Below are 18,010 nucleotides of genomic sequence, written 5' to 3' on the forward strand. Positions count from 1 at the left end.
TTCGGGTATAAAGAACGGTGAAATTTTGGATTAAAATTAATTTTTAATGCCTACATTAAGATGAAGTGTTTTGTTCTTTTAGTTGTGGTCTTGGCAACTACTGCAGCTTTGTCAGAAGGTAAGAAATTGTAAATAAAAAAATCTAAAATAAAAAAGATGTTGTTTATTTATAGTAAACAATGACTACGATTCGCAATTAGACGAAGAAAATTTGGAAGATTTAGTCGCTGATGGCGATTTAATGAATGACCTACCAAGTTATGACAGAAAACAATTAAAACTTACAATTAGATGTACTCTTTTCTGTGAAACAACTGTCTCAAATTGTCAACAATTACCCAAAAGACTACGAAGTAAGTTTAACCAAGTGATTTTAACATTGCTTTACAACATTCACTAAAAATGTTAAAAAATAAGCATTTTGTGATTGTTTGGGCTAAACTAATAAACCAAAAAAATATTTAATTTTAAATTTTAAACGGCTCCATTTTTTATAGAAAAATGTTTAAGACGAAAGAAGAAATGTAACTGTGTTGAGAAGTTAGATAAAGTAAGGTCAAAATTTGTGCGCCTGAAATGCACCGATTTATGCAAGTTGTTGACTCTATGCGGAAATGGAAGCAACCCCAAATTAAGAGGTGACATGAAACGAAATAGACATTAAAAATTTACTAAACAACACTAAGCTAAGCAACTAAAAAGACAAAACTTAGTTTAAAACTAATAGTTACTACGCCAAATGCTTAAAATCTTATTATTTTAAAATATTTTTTTTTTTGTTAAGACTTAAAATTTATTTTATTATTTGTTTTTAGAAAATTGCCAAAAGCGAAAAAAAATATGCAATTGTGGTGCAAATCAGATTCCAAATGTAGGTTTTTCAAAGGATGCAGCGGAAGGTTATTATGAACACTTCAAATGATTATTTCAAAATATATATATATATACTTTCCGCCTTTTAAAACCATTTTATTGACTTACTCTATTTCACACATAGTAAAAATAAAAAAAATATATAAGTTACTAATCATTATCATAAAAAAGGATTTCAGACTTTTTAAGATCAACAATTAAGTTAGAAAATTCCCAGTAGAACCATTTATTTTTATTTTCCAATTACATTTTATAGTTTATTAACCTTTGTTAATTTAATCGTGTTGATTTAGATCAAAATTACAACGATTTTTCATCGGAAGACAAAACTGTAACAGATTTGAACGCTGATATCGATTTAATCGACACCTTTCCTAGTTACGACAGAACAACAAGCCTAAGGTTTAAAATCAAATGTGCTCTATTCTGTGAAACAACTGTCCCAGATTGCAATAAACTACCCGAAAAACTGCAAAGTAAGTTTACTCTTAACGCGATTTCAACATTGCTTTACAACGTTTAATTAATATATACCAATCAAACTTAAAAAAGGTGTTTTGCAACATTTTAAAGCAACAATTTTATCTTTATACGTTGGAGTTGCCTTATTAAATAAACCTATAATAACAACAACTTAAAAATATTGCCTTTTAAACATTCATTTTTTTAGTAAAATGTCTTAAACGAAAGAAGAAATGTAACTGTGTTAAAAACTCATTAGAAGTTAAAAAGTCAAAATCTGTACAAATGAAATGCCCTGACGTGTGCGAGTTATTAACTCTATGCGGAAATGGAAAAAGCCTCAAATTAAGAAGTAATTTATTAACTAAGTAAAACAGTTTTGTGTGCCCATACATGTCTTAAATTATACTGTAACAACATATCTTTAAATATAAGTAAGACACTTAACAAATAAGTAAATCGAGCAGTTTTGGAACTAATAATTACCACATCTCATTTAAAAAAAATTATTAACATTATTAATATTTTTTTTTTAAATTACTTTTTTATTTTTTTTAGAGAATTGTCGAAGGCTGAAGGTTAAATGTACATGTGACAAGAAAAACGGTGTAACTATATTTACTGCCCGAGATTTTGCGGAAGGTCAATATCATTATTTTATTAAGTTAATATTTCATATTAAATTTACAATTTATTTTTTTTGGTGCTGGTAGGCAAAATTTTTGATGCCTATGTTAGATTAACGGAATATAAAGTATACTGGTTTTAAATTTAAAAAGTTTTTAATATATATTTTTGCATATCTAATTTTTAATTTTTTACAGAGCTTCTGAAAAACATACTCAACGATTACTAAGTAACAAGAATTATTTTGGTTTAATTGAATCATATATAACCAAACCTTAAAACAGTTATTTTATAAAGTTGCATGTAAAATATACTTGGTTTAAAAATTAAAAAAATCTTGCATTATTTTATGGTTTTGGCGTGTGCTAATAAAAAAAAACTTAATAAAATACAATTGTAAAGTTGAAAACTTAATTAAGCGAATAAAACTTTAATTTTAAACGTCTTAGCAATATCATGGTACCAAGATTAACCAAACCGAATTAAAGACACGTTAAAACACGTTTAATAAAAGCTTACAAAATTTCATGCCAGCACAAACAAGGAAGTTCTAATTTTTATCAATAGGCAAATTATAAATCAGCGGAAAGTAATAAAATATAGGCACATTATTAGTTAGCTAACAATAGCTTAAAAAATTCCTTTTTAAAATTTTCGTAAGCAAAATTTCAATAGCAAAAAAGTTTTCCTTACTGCAAGGATATTAGACACAATATATTTTTATAGAATATTTATTAACGAAACATCCTTCAATTCTTTAAATTTCTCTAATCTATTAAATTTTAAAGACAGTTTGCATTTCAAAAACTAAAAAAATACATCACAAAACTTTTTATAGGTTTATAGTCGGCCATGCTAAATTTCAAGTTAAATGGTGAAAAAATTTTAATACAATTTTAATTCACAAATGGATAACAGAATAGGGTTATTGTTTAAAATTAAAGTGTTTAAAAGACTGTAGTTATTTACCCTTTTTTCTAAGTTTATATATAAACATAAAGAAGTAAAAGCCAGAATTCGGGTATAAATAACGATGAAATTTTAGATTAAAATTTATAAGTTCAGCACTTACATGAAGAATGCAGTTTTTTGTTCTTATTCTTGTTGTCCTGGCAACTGCTGCAGCTTTATCACAAGGTAAAAGCTTATAAATAAAAAAAAACGTTTCGTAAATTTCCATTTTACCTATTCGTTTGTAATTTAAAGTAAAGTGTTTTGCAATGGGCTGTGTATATTACAACAATGATCATGTTTTTAAAAGGTTTGACATTTTTTTACACATTTTCCCGTTTATGTGTTTACAGATGGCACTGAGCCAGATTACGACCTAATTTCTAATGAAATTGCCGAAACTGAAGCGTACGACTCAGGAAACGCTAAAAAAAGATTCACTTGCAGACATTTTTGTGCCGTTTTTGGTTCTAGATGTAATTTGTATCAAACTCGATTAAAAAGTAAGCAATAAAAACCAATTAATATTTTTTTTAATTTAAGAAATACAATATTGTGCTCAACCGTTAATTAACATTGCACATTTTAAATTATATTTTTTTGTATTTATTCGCCTTTTTTTGAAATTACTAACAGAAATGTGCTCAAGAAGATCAAATAGATGTAAGTGCGGGCAAAAACTAATTTCAAATTCACGAACCTCAATGAAATGCTGGATGTTGTGTGATATGTACCCACAATGTGCTTATATTAAAGGGAAAAAAAGAAAGGGTAAAATATTGAAAACGATAAAATTGTTAAAGTTAGACACAAAAGTAGAAGTAGAAAATAAAAGTTTTGTGATGTTTATTTTAGATAAGTGCATACGGATTAAATCTGCATGTAAATGTTTTAAAGAGGGACAGCCGCGACCAATGAAAAAAGATTTTTAAAAAGTTATTATCATTTTTTCAGCTATCAACTATTACAGTTTTTTTTTTTTTTTTTAATTTTATTGTTTTAATTTTTGTTGTTATAAAAAATTCTTTGCTGCTTACATTTTTTTTTAAATGTTAAAATTTAAAATTAAAATAAAATCGGTTTTAAAATTATATCATTAATTTTTTACTTTTTAACTAAATTTACTCATTTATTTTTTTCAGAATTAAAAAAGAGATTGTTCTGAACAATGAGAAAAAATTTTAAATAAAAAAAAATCTTAAACATCTGGTCTTCTTTATTTTGTTGTTTAGTTACTTTATAAAGATTAAATTGTATTTTAATATAATTATGTTAACCAAAATAAATGTTCAAAATCATTAATAAACCCCTATCTTAATATTAAAAAATTATGTTTTTTTATGATTTTCTAAAGATTAGGTATTTTTTAAATATGTGACATCATTAAATTAAATTTTATGAATAGAAACATTTTGTTAAATTACAGTCAAAACAAACTGAATATTATACAGCTAAATATAACCACGTTTAAAGAGAGATTGTGTGGTCGTACGGTTTCGTTTTTAATTATGTTGAAATTTTTTCAACTTTCAGCGGGGATACCATTATTTTTAAAATTGGTCAACTAGTTTTAGAAATATTGGAATTTAAAGGTAAATATTCTAAATAGGGAAATACCCTGCGATCGCGATTCACGTGATGCAAGGCGTCATCGTCGTAAGTTCCTATTCTGGCAGACGCTTATGAAAATAAACCTTTTTTGCCCTTTCTGAGCCGTTTCTTGTACTTTTTATTATTATTTTTGCAAAAACAAACTTAGCATGAAAAGCAAAATTTAGCGATATTATATTATAACACAGTTCTTACTTTTAAAATATTTTTAATTAGGTAGGCTGTATATAAAAAAATTAACAAATTATGGGTATGTTGGTAATTTTGAAAGTTTACCAGCTTAAAACGCTTACAAACATTAACAAGAAAGAGACAGGTCAACTAAGTGATATTGAAGCAAAGTTAAACGTTAACAAAGTCTTAATTTTGTTTAAAAAAAAACACTTCAACGTTGTTAACTGAAGTACATTGTCAAATTGTTTAAGTTACCTCTTATATATATAGCCTATACAGACGATATATACTTTTATTTTGGTTATATTTTGGTTATATACTTATGTATATTGCACTTTTTGTTTTTATAAATTAAAAAAAACCATAAAAGATGTTAACCAGAATATTTAGTTTATAGTTTATTGATGTTTAATATAATTTATGTGTCTTAACTCATGTGACGTTTAGTGATTAGGACTATTTTTATATACCCAACAACAATTGTCGGATAAATTGAGTTTTAAGCCAAACTTACTGACAGGTAAACTTTGCTTCAGTAAAACTCAGTTGACTTGTCTGTTTTTTTGTAAGTGTTTATAAGTCAATTATTCGTTTCTGACTGGTAAATTTTTAAATTTACCATCGTAATCTTAATTTGTTGGAATTTTTTAAATATAGCCTACCCAATTAAAAATACTTAAAAAATAAAAAATGTCTTATATAAGAAGGCTAAAATTTGCTTTTCATGCTAAGTTTGTTTTCTGCAAAAAGAAAATAAAAATAAGTACAACAAACGACTTAAAAAGAGCAATATAAGAATATTTCCCTATGTCTGCCAGCGTATGAACTTACAACGATGACATTGTGCGTCACGTGACTCGCGAGCGTAGGGAATTTCCCTATTTACAATATTTTAACTGCAAATCCCGATATTTCGAACCTACTTGACCAATTTTAAAGGCAATGGTATCCTCATGCGAATTAAAAAAAATTCAACATAATTAAAAAAGAAACCTGCAACCACGTAATCTCTTCAAATTTTGTTGATATACATTTTAACGATTTCAATAAAAATATAACGATAACATTAAAATTATAAACATTTCAAGAATAACAATAAATAATTGTAAGTAACTTACTTTCTGCTCAGTTAAAACCAATTATTTCTTTATATTTTTCTGATTGGCTCTCGTCTGTAAAAAACGTTTTTTGTTACATATTAACAATGTAAATTATGCTTTTACAATAAGTTTTAGGCACTTAACTTATGTCTTAAAATTTACTAAAAAAAAAATAAAAAATTATAATTTGAAAAAAACATAAAATATTTAGTTGTTAAAGTTTTTACAAAAATTTAAAATTTTGCAATAAATTCGGTTGGAGGTTTTCCACAACGCTATAGAGAAAAATAAGATTGAATCGAAAAAAAAAATTTAAATAGGCGGAAAGTAATGAGAGAGTTATATAGTTAGGTTATTAACAATTTAATTTCGATAAGGCATTCATCTTCCAACTGTTATACTTTCGAACACAATTTCAATAAAGTCCTAAATACCAAATTAAAATCAAGCTGCTATATACAAACAAGGTTAATAATAGAATTTTACTTTCTAAACTATTTTAAAAATGATAATGAATATATTCTATGGATTTATAATTTCCTTCATTAAAACAACAAAATAAAAATATTCTTAAAAAAACTTCCTTAAAGCTTATATACAGTAACAAGGAAGTAAAATACAAAATTCGGGGTATAAATACCGGTGAAATTTTGGATCAAAATTAAGTTTTAATATTTACATGAAGAATGAAGTTTTTTGTACTTTTTCTTGTTGTCTTGGCAACTGCTGCAGCTCTGTCCGAAGGTAAGAAATTTTATTAAAAGTTTTTTTCTGAAATAATTTTAAAAATTAGTTCTTAATACGTTGAGACAATTTTAATTTAGACAGTTTCTATGACAACGATTTGTTAGAGGAAAGTGACGTCATCTCATACGACAACGTAGTGAATAAGCGAACGATCGGATGTAATCTTTTCTGTTCTTTTGCAAACTGTTCGCTACTAAAAGGCAACAGAAAAAGTAATTAAAAATAATTTTTAACCAAATTGAAATTGCTTAATTTTTTTGGCATATGACGTCATCGTCTCTACTTAAAAGTGACGTCATTTCTCTTAGTGAAATTTTGTGTCAACGCATTCTTATTTTTGTTTTACATCACGACGCTGCGCCTTTAATTTTATGTTAAATTATGACGTCACAATTGAGATTTTATGACGAATTCTGATTTTACACATCTTTTCTTAACGTAAACCGAAAAGCCGATAATACCAATCTTAAAACAAATTAGAACGTCAAAAAAATAATCGAATTTTTTTTTTAAAGGAAGGTGTGTGAACAAATCAAACAAGTGCAAATGTTCGGCCTCAGTTGTACTACGATGTACTGATTTATGTAAACTTTTTAAGCAATGTGGATATGCTGGTTCCCCGACGCAAAGAAGTAAATATAATTTGTAACAGTCCTTAATTCATTTATAACGTTTTTAATTACACTTTTACAGTTCAAATTTTTTTTTTCAAAGAGGATTACGTAAATTAGTTTTTAAATCCATTTTTTTAATAAAAAAAAATTGTTTCGTTTGTGTAACAACCAGCAGCGTGGTGTAGCGGTAAGAACACTTGCTACACCACCATGAGGTCGTGGGTTTTATTCCCACTGCTCTCATGCTGTAGCGCCCTTGAGTAAGGTGCTATAAACGGTATAAACTCCTGTTTAGGCAGCACTTAATCAGCAGCATAATTACTGGGCAATTATAATCTATAATATCCCAAACTGCTAAAGGCAACTCGAGACTAGGTCGGGGTAACAATTGTCACTCTATGTTTAAGTCGCGTATTCGACTTTCCCACATCGAGGATAAAGATGTCTACGAAAAAAAAACATCAATCTACTATAAATAAATATTTTAAGCTAAACTATGCACTGAACCATTCAACAATATTGATTTTTTATACATAACAACTTAAAATTGTTTTAAGATACTTGCCTTACCTTGAGAAGCAAATGCTCATGCCTTAAAAACTCGGAACCATATCAACGAAGCCCCATTGCGAGATAAGACATCTACCTAGGTAACAAAATAAACCAAAATATATAAACTGAATTTATCAAAATTGTTAAATAATACTTTTATTATTTTTCGCAGAAAATCTTGAAAATTTGCTGACCGAAAAATAAAAAAACCTTAAAAAAAACAGAACGCCAATAAATAAAATAACGATATTTGATTTTATTTAGAAACTTCTTTTATTAATTGTATAAGTTTTTATTTTGACATTTAAAGTAAATTGTAAGTTTGTTGTTGATGTAACATGATTGGACTGATTATTTTTGCACATGAATTATAAATAAATACGAAGTTTATACACCAAATATACACCTTTTTTGATTTTTTTTTGACACGGTTAATATTACCTACCCCAACTCAGTATTTGACTTTGACAGTGTGAGATATTAAGAATTTTATTTGCCCGATAATTAAACCGCTTATCGGTTTTTGGCTCAGCGGAAGTTTATATCGATTATAATGCCTTACTTAAGGGCGCTATGGCATAAAAGCAGTTTACGCCATTTTTTTAAAAATATATTTTCATACTTAATTTAAAAAATACAAATTGCAGCTTCAATAGAATACCTACAGGAAACAAAAAACGAGTCGCCATTTTCTGAAAGCTAATCGTTTTTAACAAATACATTAGAAATAGCAAATCAACCAAAAAAGGTTGAGGTGATAATAAAACAACATTTGTGTATATTTATGTATTTTTTACGAAGCTATTTTAAACCGGTTACGAACTTTCACCGGCAGCGTGGTGTAGAGGTAAGAACACTTGCTACACCACCATGAGGTCGTGGGTTTAATTCCCACTGCTTTCATGCTGTAGCGCCCTTAAGTAAGGCGTTATAAACCGTATGAACTCCTGCTGAGCCAGCACTTAATCAGAAGCATAATTATCTGGCAATTATAATCTAATATCCCAAACTGCTAAAGGCAACTCGAGACTGGGTCAGGGTAACTGATGTTACTCTATGTTTAAGTCGCGCATTCGACTTTCCACATCGAGGATAAAGATATATTACAAAAAAATAAAAATAAATAAAAAACTAGTTTGATCACATTAGCATATTCCTGTGTAAATGTAGGTTACTATAAGGCGTTTAATAACATTAACTTTTCAAGTTTTGGCAATAATTGTTTCACTGCCGAGTTCGTTTAGTTGTTGCGCAATTTTTTAAATACACGGCCTTAAAGTAATCAAAAATGACGCGTTTTTTGTGCGAAAAGTTACTAATTGACAATACGTTACACTTTAAAAATACAACGCAACGTGTCAAGTGTTATAAAAAACGGGTAGTACTAAAATACGGGATACGAATTAAGGTTGCGGGGTGCGGGAAATAATGAAGCCGTATGTAAATGTTAACAAAAAGACGCTGAATGCGGAAAAGGACGGGATTTTTATACCCTTCCCCAATCTTTCCTTGCACTTTATAGTCGTTTTAGCATCATTCTATTCATTCCTATGCCTTTAAAGTCAATCCCGCATTATGCCTAAGACCTTGAGGTAAATATTGCATTTCCGCAGTAAAATACAAAAATGCCGTTCCGTCCCGCATTCCGCGAATTTTTATTAACGTTTACATACGGTCCCGCACTATCCCGCTTCCCGTACTTTAGTATAGTCCTAAAAAACGAAGATTATAACTTGGACCTAATTATTGCTCTAAAAATGGGACCTCATTTTTAGCGAATCATTTTTTAAACGTTAATTCGAACCCTGACCTATAAACAACAAAAAAATTTGTAGTTATATGCATGTCTACCTTTTAATTCAGTTAATACATTACAAAAACTATATTTTTTATAATCATTGCCATTTTAATAATTATAGTTACCTTTGTAGTTGATATCAAAAATATCCATTTTATAATAATGTTACGTCGAAATATATTCATTGTTTAATTTAAATTCAATATATCCACCCCCATAGAACTACGTATTAATATCAAGTCCTATATCTGTTACTTAAACAGTGCTCATACAGTCAAGCCACTTCATAAAGTCAAATTAAAACAAGAGCAGTCGAAATGTTAACAAAGAAATTTTTTAATCAACCTCAGGTTCTGTTCTGTAATCAAGGTAGCGAATTTTCTTCATCTAAAACCTTGAAACCAAAGGCAATTAATTAACTTTAGGCTGTCGAAAACAACCAGAGATTACATTAAAACATATTATTTAAAGAAATGGTGTGGTCGCGGAGTTTCTTTTTTAAATATGTTGAAATTTTTCCAACTTGCACGAGGATACCATTATTTTAAAAATTGGTCAAGTAGTTTTTGAGATATTGGAATTTAAAGGTAAATATTCTAAAGAGGAAATATTCCTACGTTCGCTAGTCACGTGAGGCACGACGTCATCGTCGTAAGTTCATATGCTGGCCACTATAGAAAAAAAAACTTATTTTTTCTTTTCTGAGCCGTTTATTGTACTTCTTTTTTAGCTTTTTTATGCAGAAAACAAACTTAGCATAAAAAGCAAAATTTATTTTTTAGGTATTTTTGTTTAGGCAGGCTATATTTAAAAATTCAACAAAATAAGGTAATGTTGTTAATTTTGAAAGTTTAGAGCGTGGGGACTTTCCCTATTTACAATATTTTATCTTCAAATCCCGATATCTCAAAAACTACTTGACCAATTTTAAAAATAAGGGTATCCTTGTGCAAGTTGGAAAAATTCCAACATTATTAAAAAGGAAACTCTGCGACCGAACCATCCCTTTAAGTGTACAACATTTTAATTTATAGACAACTATTTGTTAACATATACCTCCACTTAAGCCAATAAACTTAACAAGTTTATAAAAAAAAGGGAAAATTGAGTGTTTGGTATTAAATAAAGTGTTGTTTTATAAAATACCAAAAAACACAAGCGTTTCTGTTTGTTATAAAAAATCTTATTTTAAACAGCTATGTTAGTGGGTTTTGCAATTTTGTAAGTAATGTATATATCACGTTAGTATAGTTGACACTGAATCACAAAATGTCTTTAGAACTCCTAAAAAATGTATGTGGTACTTACAATTTAATTTTCAAAAAATATTGAAAATAATAAACGCCAAATACCAGGTTACCATATTTTTCGTGTGACGTCACAAGTACTAGTTAGCGTCGCGAATGTAAACAAGCGAACTCAGCGAAAGATTTAGAAGCCGAATTGGTAAGACTGACGCGCAAGCTGAAAATGTAGCAGTCAGTTTAAAAATAGAAGGTGCAGGCAACATTAGTTTCGATTTAAATTAACAAGCCTTATTTACGTTTTTATTACCAGAACTAAATATTTATGTTGTTTTTTACTGCCAGACAGCAATACTGTAATAGGGTAAATCATTTATTATGGGCAGCAAATTAGGAATTTTTTATTCACAAATTTAATATTGTTTTTCCGTTATTTTTTAAAATAGTTTGGTACTGGTTGGGAACTTGTCACCTAGTAAACAAACTGACTAATTTTTTTTTAGACCAAAATCATATTGTTTATACTGTCTAGCTAAAACATTAGACAAATAGTTACAAAATGCTGGGCGTCTAACTGACCAACAATTTAATTTTTAAAACTAAAATCAAAATATCGGCAAAAAATTTATTTCAAATGCGCTATACAGACAGTTTTCGCTTGTTTACATTTAGCGATAAAGTGGGCGGAGCGACAATGGTACTTTGAGCGTCATCACAAACAGGGCTTCCCTTTTTTTTTTTTTTAATTAAATTAAATTTATTTTTTAAAGTTGTGTAACTTAAAAAGTAAGTGAAATTATTTAAAGTTAAAACCATTTTTGTGTTCAGTGACACCAACTTTATTAATTTTTAAGTAAAAAAATATGGTTACTATATGACTTTAAGCATAACATACTACACAAGATAAATATGTTTTTAACTTATTCTGTGTTAAGAAAAGTTGTTATGATTTAGGCTGAAAAAGGTTGTTCGTAATGTAGTTCCTTCACGCCATCTTGCGGAATTGTTTTTTGAAAAAAAGTGTGATAAATGTCTATTGAACAAAATTTTGGCTAACAATAACTTAAACCAACAATTTTGACTTGTGTAAGCTATTTCTGTGCGCTTAACTTTAACATGTTATTGCTGGGAAGTTTAGTTTTTTTTGTATATAGCTTTATTCTCGATGTGGGAAGGTCGAATGCGCGACTTAAACATAGAGTAACATCAGTTACTCCGACCCAGTCTCGAGTTGCCTGTGGCAGTTTAGGATATTACAGGTTATAATTGCCCGATAATTATGCTGCTGATTAAGTGCTGGCTTAGAAGAAGTTCATACCGTTTACAACATCTTACTCATGGGCGCTACAGCATGAGAGCAGTGGGAATTGAACCCAGGACCTCATGTAGTGTAGGAAGTGCTCTATTTGCTTTTAAATTTTGTTTCTTCGTCTGTATATTAAAAATTTTGATTTTGTATAGTTGTTTACTTAAGATATTATGTAAATATTTTTAAATGATTTTGAATCATATTTCATTTATCAAATAAATTTTGCTTGATATTTTTATTAACAGAAACAAAGACCACATTAACAACATTTAATTTCGATAAAATTCAGAACCAATTTGTTTTAAAATCATCTAACAAACAACATTCAAAATTTGATTAAAAAATAAAAACAAGAAATTGAGGTTGTGACCGAGATGTGTTCGGTCCTTATGGTGATAAAGACAGTGTGTTTTTGTTTTAAAATACTGAAAATAAATTCGGATTACACAACAAAATTGCTCTATTGTAACTATGCTAAAACATATTTAAACAACTAATTTTAACGTTTTTTTTTAAATAGTGTGACGTTGCCTAAACAATAATATCCCAATTCAGGAAAAATTTGAAAAAAATAGGTGTTGTCATTTTAAAAATGAGTCATTTTCAATTTTTTGATTTTTGGAAAATAAAAAACTAAAATTTCAACCGGTTGGAAAAAAAAATTACGCTAAGCGTTTATTACGTCACACAGGGGACTCAACTAAGTTGACAATGGAGAAAAGGGGGGCAATTGCATCGTGGTCGTCCGAGGAAAATAAACAAAACAAATGAAGAACGATTTCCTGAGTAGAAAAACACTGAAAAATTGAGATTTTTAAACCCCTGAAATTTGAATGATTTTTCGGGTATGTTTTATCGAAAAAAAAACGATTAAAATATAAAAATAAACCTCGTTTTTATCACGTGAGTCTGGTCAAAAAATTTCCGCATAAAATCTATAAAAAATCGAATAAAAATTGAGGTATTTTTTCGAATGAGAACGCACGACGTTAAAAAAGTTGACTGTTTGGCAAAGAGGCAGCAAAATTGAGGTAGAGGGCGCTATATTAATTCATTTTTTTTCATAATTTGAGGTAAGCGTTTACGCAGCCGAGGTAGGCGGAGAGGGGGCATCCCCCTTTGACGAATTGCTGATGTCAGAGCCGTTAGATTCCTGCTTGACCGGACAATTAGCCACCAAGTGGTCGACAGATTTGCAGTGGTGACAGCGTTTTGGCAGTGGCGGGTACTGGCATTGTTTGGCGTGGTGACCTGCCTCACCGCAGTTATAACACCTGTTTAGTCAGAATAAAAAAAAAATCTGACAAAGTTTATATTTGAAAAAAAATTCGAAATTTTATTTGTTTAAGCTGTACTTGGCCGACTGCCATGCCAAAAATGTAGTCAAATAAATCTTTTTTACTAACTTGTCAGGCCTTTTTTTGCGTTTCGGTTTTTCACTCCCTAAACAATCTGCGCCAGATGGTCCACAAACTTTCTTGGCTTCATATCCTTGTGGTGATTTTTTATACCAAACCTTTACTAGTTCTCCTTCCCCCAAATTTCGGAAGCCTTCCATTTGGATCACTTTCTGTTAAAATATTTAAAAATGAATATTTATATGAAAGATAGAAAATAGAAAAAATAATTTTAATTTTAAAAATATTACAGGACAATTAATTTTAAGTTAAGTTGGTTTTGCTTCTAAATAAAGTCTTTCTATATTTGTGCTATCTGCTTATTTGAAATAAAAAAAATCTGAAATTAGGTCGAAAAAGAAATATTATAATAATTCATACTATTAAGATTTAAGGTAATTTTTTTAAGAAACGATGAAAAATGACATTAAAAAGCTAACAACTATCTGATATAGAAAAATGTACGTTTACCATTTTAAATGAAAAGTGCCAATCAAAATAAAGGGGAGGAGCTATAACACTCAGGTCAATTAAAGGTTACAAAAAATAAAAATTTTAATTCGTTTTAAAATATAAATTAAGTCAACCATACAATATAAAAAGTGTTCGGTAAAAAAAACTTTTTTCAATAATATAAGGTAAAAGTAGGTCAGCCTGATGTAATTTAATATTTCCTTAATAATTTTTCTTGGAAAATCTAATCATTAAAACAAATTCAACCTTACGTTCATTTTATACAAAATATATTGAAACAATTTTTACCTAGTAAAATTAAACATGGAAGTATATAAGAAAAATAAAGTAAGATCAATGTATAAAGTTAGTCTAAATACATATATTTTTTTATTTTTATTTTGTTTATATACGCTACAGCAATTTAATAGAATTAATAAAAAATTCTAAAAAATTAAAAAAAAATTGATCCATAAAAAAATAAAATACATTTTTTAATACCTGATGTACAAATATATCTTTCTGGGGTTCGATTCCCGCTTCTGCCCCATCTGGCCGTTCTGGAGTAATATACCCAAATCCCTTTGAAAAGTTAAACCATTTGCATTTGCCTAAAAAAAATATATTTAAAAATATTTTTTTAATATTTTAACGTTTTTATTTATTTTTAAGATAAGTAAAAATCTATTTTTAAAACTTTAAACGAAAAACTATAAAAAAATTAATTGTGAAGGCAGAAAACAATTTTAACCTTTGCGTGGGCGTTTTACATTCCATAGACTATACTACTAAGTATATAAACCAACTTGAACCTTTATTTAACGAATTATTATAACAACACCATGTTAGCAATACATTATTTTAAACAACACTTTAAAATTAAGCCAAAAAAAAATTTTTTTTCTGCTACAACGTCGGCCTATGTCACATCAAAAAAATAATAAAAAATAAGTGAACTTTTAAAATAGAGTTATAACCCAAATTATATAAAATATTTGAAAGCGGTTATAACGTATGTATATTTCTTCTACTTAAAAAAGTCGACAAAATTATAAAATACAATTGCTATCTATATTAATACTGAAACGCGTATAAGAAAAAATGGCGAATTATTAAACGCGATTTTAAAAATTTTACATGCAAGTGTCATAACTGTAAAGTTTAGATATGAAGTGTAGAGAATGTAATAGTCGAAAAAATCTTTAAAACTTAACGCTAAAAAGCTTAAGATTTATCGCGTTTTTAAAATCTTGTTAAAAATGACGTCATAATATTAGTGAAGACGTACCGAATCCCTGAATTAGTTCTTCAACGTCATCATCGTCGGTAGGTGGCGGTGGTGACCCTTTTGATGTCACGTGACTTGATGACGATCCTTTAAAAAAAATAATAATAAAAAAAAAAATTTAAACGATTTTTTTTAATTGTTTATTTAAAAAAAAATTAAAATAAATAAAAAAACCTTTTTTAAGAAAAAAAAATTTTGGTAATTATATTTATTTTATCAGGCAATATGACTATATTTATTAGACAACATTTTACTATTTATAGCTATTTAAAATAGATGAAAAACATAACTAACTTAAATAAAAGATAAAATTAAAAAAAATAGCTCAAAAAACTCAACAAAAATTTGTATAATATAAACTATGGTGCAAATTAATGATTTATTTTAAAAGAAAAATATATTCTTTGGCATTCATTCAACCTATTTATTAGACATCTAGACATTTTTTATATAATATTATATTTTTACAGAGATTTTATGCCACAGATCTTATTATTTTTTATTAAATTTCAAACCATATTATAGCAGCAAAAAGGTAATGCATTAGGACAGGGTATTTAACACAATATAACAATAAACATTTACAATTACTAGGTAAATAAATGTGTTTACAAATATTAAATATTTTCCATATTATTTACACCCTTGAGACAATTGCCATTTAAACCAATTTTAAACCCAGTGAAAATAAATTTATTTGAAAATACTTTTATAGCAATATTTATTTCCTAAAAATTTGCAAATTTATTTATTTAAAATCTAATAGAATTTCGAGATGGTATTTTTAAAATGCTAAATCGATAAACAAAATTCTTTGTTACGCAAGAATAGCTCTGCCAATAGCAAAACAAAGTCCACAAGTTACCTGAGGCCATAGTGACGTAACAGAAGTTTCAATGACGCAATAATCCCCGATGTAAACAAAATTTTGAACTCACGATTTAATAAAACTAATTGGCAGCATCCTAATTAAATTTTCTCGTCTGAAAACAAAAGAAAAATAAGAAATTTGTAATTAGAATTTACAAGAGTTCGTAAATAGGGAAAGCACCTTGTCAAAATGGCGAAATAAGTTAAAGTGTAGTAAATAATACCAGTTCAAAAGAATTCACTAAATCGCGTTTAAAACCCTTGCAATTAAGTTCAAAGTTAAATTAGATGACTAAGCTCAATTAGCAGTGACTCAGCCGCTTTTAAAACATTTCATTCCGTTTAAAATGACTCAAGTAATCGATTGGTTCAGCCAAACAATAAAACTTAAGCTAAAGTGTTTTGTAACTCAAGTTAGCTTACGAATATTAGGTTTCAAAGCTAGTTCAAGAAGTAAACAACAAACTCCCAGCACTAACCTTATAAAAGTAAGTACTAAAGTAAACAAAAGGACCTTAAAATAAACTGTCAGTGGCGCTACAAAATGGTGGAATATTTTGAAGCCTAAAATTCCACAATTTCAGGTTTTATTTTGGTACTAAAATCATTTTTAAATACCGTTATTTGATATGTTAAGTTAATATGGTTTTTATTTTGTCGAAATTGTTTGTTTTTTAGTCGTTTAAAAAGTGATTAATGACGTGTTTTTTGCGATGAGTTACCGAAATGTTGTTGTTGTTTTTTTAATTTCACCTCTGCAAATATTTAAACTTAATAAAAATCTCAAAATTCAATGTTTTTTGAAAATTTACAGTTATTTGACCACATCTTAACCTTTTACTTAAATTGTTCGCAATTTGGCGCCAAAAATTCTAGTGACCTCTGGAATGTGTTACGTCATAAATAGTATTGTTTCAAAAACAAACGATTAGTGTGACAATTACAAAAATAGTTTAATCATAATTTGCATTGTTTTTTTTATTGTAACCTATGTTTTATCATCTGCAATTAAAAAAATCCATATCTCATGCAATTTGCTGTTCCAGTAAACCCAGAAAAACTGGTGAACTGTAATCTAACCATATTTGTACACACTTAACCACATACTACACTACATAATGCTGTTTATTTGGTTTAAATTTGCACTTATTTTCTATTCTAAAAGCTGTAAAATTGCAATTCACGACAAATTTGCTAAACTCAAAATCCTGTTTCAGGCAACGCTGGACACATCTAACCGCCTCGTGGTCTGGATGGACATTAACACAATTTTCCGCTCCGCTGCTCTCGCTCTCTTTTTCTCTTTATTCTCTCGTTTTTCTCACTAATAAAGTGAAATTGGAGAGCGATGTGTGTGTGCGTAGCGCAAATTTCGCGATGTTTTGCGAAATGGACTTTAGCGATAAGCCACAGGCGGCTCAACCTTTTCTTGCTTGTCAATTTTTGACCGGGTTTTTACTTTGCGCGATTTGGGTCGAATTGTTCAGCGTCAAAAATGCAAAAAAATGGGGACTTAAAAAAATTAATATTTTTTTATTTCTAAATTTTTTGCTTAACTTTGCCTATAATCGATTTCTATGTTTCAATAAAGATAAAAAATCGATATTATTTAAAAGAAAAATTATATAAAAAAATAAAACAAAATAGTCCTGAATTTTTGCTGCAAATTTGATTTTACTTCTGTAGGTTAAAATCTTTAAAAAAATAAATCAAAATTTTGCAGAAATTCCTAAAATATTTCTAAGCCCTGTGCTGCTATTCAAAAACTTTGATGTCTACCGAGATAAATCCTTTATTGTGACGTCATAGCCGGAATTATTCGAAAAATTTTGTCGTAAATCGGCTTATCGTTAAATTATGTTTTTAATAAAAACAAATTTATTTTTACTTTACTTTTAAACATAAAACAAAATTGCAAAATTAAAGTTATTCTAAAACCT

General features: G+C 28.2%; 4 protein-coding genes across 4 annotated transcripts; 3 read left to right on the forward strand and 1 right to left on the reverse strand.

Moving 5' to 3' along the window:
• LOC145763568 (uncharacterized) lies at positions 1–2,345 on the forward strand. Its single transcript, XM_082575035.1, has 8 exons — positions 1–118; positions 174–353; positions 498–638; positions 816–899; positions 1,167–1,349; positions 1,544–1,687; positions 1,894–1,977; positions 2,160–2,345. The coding sequence occupies exons 1-8, from the start codon at positions 61–63 to the stop codon at positions 2,189–2,191; spliced, it is 906 nt and encodes a 301-aa protein (XP_082431161.1). The 5' UTR covers positions 1–60; the 3' UTR covers positions 2,192–2,345.
• Positions 2,346–2,943: 598 nt separating this feature from the next.
• LOC145763725 (uncharacterized) lies at positions 2,944–4,190 on the forward strand. The gene is made up of 5 exons (XM_082575235.1): positions 2,944–3,099; positions 3,267–3,416; positions 3,550–3,684; positions 3,769–3,848; positions 4,056–4,190. Exons 1-4 carry the CDS (start codon positions 3,042–3,044, stop codon positions 3,843–3,845), a joined length of 420 nt encoding a protein of 139 aa, XP_082431361.1. The 5' UTR covers positions 2,944–3,041; the 3' UTR covers positions 3,846–3,848; positions 4,056–4,190.
• A 2,282-nt stretch (positions 4,191–6,472) lies between these two features.
• Positions 6,473–7,809, forward strand: LOC145763793 (uncharacterized). The gene is made up of 4 exons (XM_082575315.1): positions 6,473–6,542; positions 6,623–6,757; positions 7,061–7,177; positions 7,717–7,809. Exons 1-4 carry the CDS (start codon positions 6,485–6,487, stop codon positions 7,794–7,796), a joined length of 390 nt encoding a protein of 129 aa, XP_082431441.1. The 5' UTR covers positions 6,473–6,484; the 3' UTR covers positions 7,797–7,809.
• A 4,654-nt stretch (positions 7,810–12,463) lies between these two features.
• On the reverse strand, positions 12,464–16,215 carry LOC145756298 (protein lin-28 homolog B-like). The gene is made up of 5 exons (XM_082572357.1): positions 16,066–16,215; positions 15,201–15,287; positions 14,414–14,523; positions 13,469–13,632; positions 12,464–13,336 (listed from the first exon to the last, which is right to left on the reverse strand). The coding sequence occupies exons 1-5, from the start codon at positions 16,073–16,075 to the stop codon at positions 13,144–13,146; spliced, it is 564 nt and encodes a 187-aa protein (XP_082428483.1). The 5' UTR covers positions 16,076–16,215; the 3' UTR covers positions 12,464–13,143.
• Positions 16,216–18,010: the final 1,795 nt, after the last annotated feature.

Source organism: Corella eumyota, chromosome 1, assembly GCF_963082875.1.
Source record: "Corella eumyota chromosome 1, kaCorEumy4.1, whole genome shotgun sequence".
NCBI lineage: Eukaryota > Metazoa > Chordata > Ascidiacea > Phlebobranchia > Corellidae > Corella > Corella eumyota.